This window comes from Priapulus caudatus, unplaced genomic scaffold (assembly GCF_000485595.1).
Source record: "Priapulus caudatus unplaced genomic scaffold, Priapulus_caudatus-5.0.1 Scaffold18, whole genome shotgun sequence".
Classification (NCBI taxonomy): Eukaryota; Metazoa; Priapulida; class Priapulimorpha; order Priapulimorphida; family Priapulidae; genus Priapulus; species Priapulus caudatus.
In genome coordinates, this window is record NW_014577079.1 from 59,548 (window position 1) to 65,202 (window position 5,655).

Sequence of the window (5,655 nt, forward strand, 5' to 3'; positions counted from 1 at the left end):
AAAAGCATGTCTGCTGCTTCGCCATCGCCGCGCCAGGTCAATCTGGTTGAATTCAGATAAATATATACTTCGCCCATGTTGTATTTAAGCACAGCGATGTATAAAATGCATAGTTATCATAGTAGAACACAATACATGAGTTTACTGTACTTTCACGGCTCATGTTTTATTACAATTATTAAATCGAATCGGATCGAATCGGATCGAAATATCGAAAAAAAAAATATCAATAATCGAATCGAAATAATTTGATACCAATGACAGCCCTAATATATATAATGTATATGTATATGATAGATATATATATGTATATGTATTATATAAGCTTGTTTTTCTAATTTTATAGCTAGTGGAGTTGAAGAATGGAGAGACATACAATGGACATCTTGTCAGTTGCGACAATTGGATGAACATTAATCTAAGAGAAGTTATCTGCACTTCACGAGTATGTGTACCTATATATACTAAATGAATGAATTATGATAACTATGGTACTATATGCTAGCGTGCATAGAATACTGATCTGAGTTTAGTAGTAATTAAAATTTATACCTTATTGTAATATATTCTGTGTATGTATTTGTAATGTTTTGTCCTCATGGGTGGATTAGTGTATCAGTGTTACATTTGTATTCATATTATTATTATTAAATATTTTTTGCATGTAATTAAAATATAAATACATTTACTGAAGGTACTTAATATGGTTGTATGCTTCACATCTTTATTGTAGATTGCTTGTAATCTAATGACGCTAATCCTCTATGGATGTGACATGCTCTTTCTGACCATACTTTAGTGCTAACGTAGAAAAAAACATTACTAAAACAGCTTCGATTGTATTCACATCTGAAGCACTAAATTGAGTTCAAGTGACTAGTATTATCATTACACTTTCAAATTGTATAGGATGGCGACAGATTTTGGAAAATGCCGGAATGTTACATCCGTGGCACGACCATCAAGTATTTGCGAATTCCCGATGAGGTCATAGACATGGTGAAAGAAGAGGTGTTGTCTAAAGGAAGGGGCCGTGGTGATGCTAAAGGACGTGGTGGTGGCCGTGGTGGTGGCAGAGGAGGCCCCGGTGGCAGAGGTATTTCTATAACTACAAATATATATATATATATATTATATATCTACGTAATATATTATATCGCATCTGCTATAGGTATGTTCATTATAGAACCAGGAGTTCATAATAATAGGTCTGATATTATGAGCTCTTGATATAACTGTGCTGCTTGATTGCAACTGAGGTGCACAAAATAAAAAACTTGATTGCACAGCACACTACCTAGACATGAATTTCAATTGCAAAAAAAACTTGCAATAAAAACCACTTTGTTTATTAGTTGTTGTTGGTTTGCTTATTATTTACCAATAAATTCATCTGGCATGCAGATAACCTCTCAATGTGATGTTGCCTGATGCAATTTGTGTGTGTCTTATACAATGGTAGTACTGCTCACTTTGTGCTGGCTAGTGTAATTTACGTTTGAGAAAGTAGATTTGCTACATTTTATGCAGATTCAATTGGTCATATGTAACAGCAAACGTTTACAATTTGTAATAACTGACTATGTAAAAGTTTGGTTGGAAATGGCAAATTATGGTGTTTTCAACCAACAGGTGGCGCCACTATATAGTAACTGATTATCGCAATGGACCTATTTTATTTCCGTGATGTTCTGTAAAATACGGACGAACACTTTGCTGAACCGTCAGCAATTTGCATGTCGAAAATTTTATATCGATTTTGTGTATACTTGATCTTGACCGATTTATTGTTAAGGTGCGTTTGGAGGCCGCGGGGGAGGAAGAGGAGGAGGCCCAGGACGAGGAGGGCCACAGCAAGGAAGAGGTGGAATGGGTGGTCCCAGACGAGGAAATTCGAAATGACCTGTACAGTTTGAAACTCCCTCCCCCTAAAATAGTAGGTACACGTATGTTTGTATGTATGTTAGCAAGTATGTTCCTACAAAGCACTAAATTAATGACTGAGAAAAATAAAGTCTGACTAGCATTGTACTTTGTTGTGAATGATTAAGTTTGTTTGACAACTAACGTATGAATGTCAAAAAAATGCGTGAAATTTTTCTAATATGTGTATGGTCGTGATTCATCTTTTTAAACCCCATTCATGTATTGATCTTAATTGCATACCTTTGTATCATGTGATTGGTGATAATATCATAATTGGTGTTTTTTATTCTGTTCGAGAAAGTGAAAAAAGGGGACAAACCCTCACAGTATAAATTGCTTAAATTTATTATCATTAGGCCCTTTATAAATAGTGACTAATATCTTTTCCATTCAAGATGTGATCTTGTTGATCAAATGCCATATTTCACCAATTTAGAATTCAAACGTATTCCTTTAATGTCATTTATATATAAGCTGTGCTTTGAAAATATGAGAACAACTTTAGCTGTATATATGCATTTTGTAAAATAAACATGCAGTTTTGTATTAAAAAAAACACAGGAAATATACATCTTATTAATTACAATCATTTAGCACTTTTAGATAAGTCATCATAATTTTATCAAATAGTAAGTCTTGCATTTGGCTGAATTGGTAGAAGAGATAACTGTTGGAAGTTGTGTTGGGCTGGGTTTCTTTGTCCATATATGTCCGATACACTAAACTTGCTCATATAGTTGTAATGCTATATATTTATATTATCAAGAGCTAATAATACTTTTTTTTAATAATAGGTATTATTAGCTCTTGGTATTATACAGTCTGACGTCCTTTATCCGGCCACGTCGGGACCGGCACCCATCCGGATATGAGAGTTATGCTCATACACAGCATTTCTATGCAGTTCAGTAGGGTTTATGCATTTGATAATGTATTTACTCGCTGCTATGATTATTTGTAACAAACTGTCCTGTTTTATGGTTTATATGAAATGGAAATAAAATGAAATAAAACAGAAATTTTATCGGAGTCATAGCGGACACGAGCGGACAACACACACACACACACACACACACACACACACACGCGGCGCACGGCCCGCGCGTGCGACACACGCAAACAACGTAGGGTTGGTACATCGCGCGAGTTTTGAGCCAGAATTTTTAGGTGGAAATGAATGAAAAACAGAAACATAACACTGCGAGATCGCGGCCGGTTAATAGAGATTTCCGGATAACGGATGGCCGGATAAAGGAGGTCGGACTCTAATATCAGGAGTGTATAATATAGATCTATATTATACACTACTGATAATATAAGCGACCTTTGGTGCCTATAAACTAGATTTCTAGGCGCACATCCCTAATACAATAAGCATATATGTATGAATACATATGTTCAGGAGTGAATAATAATATCTATATTATATATATATATATTACTATATTATAATATAATAATAATATCTATTATTATTCTTTCCTGATATGTTCATGGTAATAGTTATCAACTATCATGTTGTCATGTTTGTTTAATGCTGTCATTTCCCTTATCTCTATCTACATGCACTGTTCATCTTCACGCTAAGATGTCATCTTAAATTATTTTTTTAATGGGAGTCTTCCAAAGCTGGTTGAACCAAAAGTATTTAAATATTCGTTATATAATTCTCTCATAATATTCTCACAATTATTTCCTTTGTAATTTCTCTAGTTTGTGAACTGATGCAACTACTAAGTGCATGGTCACTTAATTAGAACTCCTATTAGGATATTACCCAAAAGCCAAACAAACAAACGTGCGTCAAACAAGAAAATTAAAGATTGTTTGTTTGATATATTTAAATTTTGAAAGCAAATAACGTGGTTTTTACGCTGATAAATAACGGTTCAGCTAAAAGCTGTTTGCTTTGACACCTCCTCATCGGCTGTGTATTAGGATAGATTCCACCAGGCGGAAACGCGATCCTATGTTCGGCCGATGTTTTGAAAGACAATATTTTTGGTGCTCCACCACAAGAAGTTTTTGTGCATGGCACAAACGTATTTCCTGAAGATTATTTTTGCCAGTTCCTTCTCTAGTGGTGGGCCAAATTTTTGCACTTGGCATGAAGTAGGAAAAACAGAAATACTTGATGGGAATTAATTCACACATGGTATGTGAAACAGTCTCAGGTTAAATAGAGTGATGTGTATATCCTGCTAGCTCTCGTAATATTTGACACCGTTTTTTCGTTTTGGGTACATTTTTGTTTGCGATAGCTTTTGTATAGTCGGTAATTCTTCATGCAAATATGTGTAATAGTAAATGATAATAGCAAACAAATTAATTTCTTAGGCGATTTTTTCCTTTGTCATACTGCTTTAGTTTCATTGTGATATAATGTTTTCCTTTAAAATTACATGCAATATAATTTGAAAATAATACGACTATAAGGATTTTTAGATATAGTACTTGTTTGGTTTTGTGTTGTTCGCGTTACAACATTGTAAAATAAACCCACCTTCGCCGATATCTCTTTTGAATTTGTAAGATATACGGTACCCTAGTACTTGTTTGATTATGCATTTGCGCGTCACAATACAATATGAAATCAGCCCATTTTCTCTAATCTCTCGTTTCGGCCCATACTTTAACCGTGTCACTGCAATTTTTTATCCGGTACCACGCGTGGCGACATTTGTAGCAAGCGTATCCACTTCACGCGGCACGGTTCGTTTACTCGCTTGGCCACCCCTGCACGTAGCAGAGTAGGTTGTGCTCGCAAAGTTCGGACCAATAGGCGCCCTGTATCGCACGCGCAGTCATGAGGCAGCGGTCATGGGGTGAAGCATAGATGGGTGAAGTTAGCGTTCGAAGTGAGAGTTCCCGATGAAATGCACTCGTCATTACTATATATGAGCTTTACCGTGAAGACTGTGACGATTGGTCGATCTCTCAAGTGTGATGTGAGAACACAGGAGTGTTATATGGCTCGGCGCGGCTAGATTGATAGAGTTTTGAGCTGTCAAAGTCACGCGAAACTTTCGCAGTTTGGCGCCTCCATCGAGCACATACAACGCGCTATGCCGACGCCGAGTGGCGGGATTTGCGATTCCTGCTGTCCTGTCGCAGTACTGCGGCAGACCTACTACATCGAGAACACGTAGTTTCTCCTAAATGGATGGGTACAAATATGCACCAGTCATTGCTATACATTTTTATGTTGCAATCGTTCTGGAGTACGATCAACAACGTGCCTACGGAGCAGAGGAGGCCAGATCCCCCGTGCGAGTTGACGGGCAAGGTTAGTAAGTAGAGCCAGGTGCCCTCCCGACATGTCCGAAACAATAGTGACCCATGAACTCCTTTATTTTCCCTGAACCTGTTTCACAAGATGCTGCCCACTGTTGACCCTTCTCTTGTTTTCTGTTGTGCGGTATTTGTCATTCCCAAATTATAGGCTAACCTCACGCAAGTGTCTAGTGTACTGTACATCGCATGTCTATATATATGTATGATAGCAGGCATGGAGTGTGTAAAACTAACGACGTTTTAACGTATTTTCACCGAAACGAATATTGTTTTGATGCGTGATAGTCCGTAGAATAAAATAGTATAAGTAACCGTGTTACTGTGCCGATGTAGTGGGCTTAATTGAAGAAATTAAGAAAGAATCTCGTGTAATGCATACTATATATAATTTAATATATGCATAATATTTTCTCTATATTTTTTGTGTGGTTTGCT

The 5,655-nt window shown here is 36.5% G+C and overlaps 2 protein-coding genes across 2 annotated transcripts in view; both read left to right on the forward strand.

Annotated features, from left to right (window-relative positions):
* The window catches only part of LOC106811278 (U6 snRNA-associated Sm-like protein LSm4), a 5,485-nt gene extending 2,994 nt beyond the window's left edge, over nucleotides 1-2,491 (forward strand). Inside the window, exons 3-5 of the mRNA XM_014814846.1 lie at nucleotides 347-445; nucleotides 910-1,096; nucleotides 1,796-2,491. Coding sequence (XP_014670332.1) covers nucleotides 347-445; nucleotides 910-1,096; nucleotides 1,796-1,902 — 393 coding nt within the window. The 3' untranslated portion in view covers nucleotides 1,903-2,491. The remainder of the gene's footprint in view (nucleotides 1-346; nucleotides 446-909; nucleotides 1,097-1,795) is intronic.
* A 2,227-nt stretch (nucleotides 2,492-4,718) lies between these two features.
* Nucleotides 4,719-5,655, forward strand: part of LOC106811268 (metalloprotease TIKI1-like) — a 45,468-nt gene continuing 44,531 nt past the window's right edge. Inside the window, exon 1 of the mRNA XM_014814834.1 lies at nucleotides 4,719-5,212. Coding sequence (XP_014670320.1) covers nucleotides 5,090-5,212 — 123 coding nt within the window. The 5' untranslated portion in view covers nucleotides 4,719-5,089. The remainder of the gene's footprint in view (nucleotides 5,213-5,655) is intronic.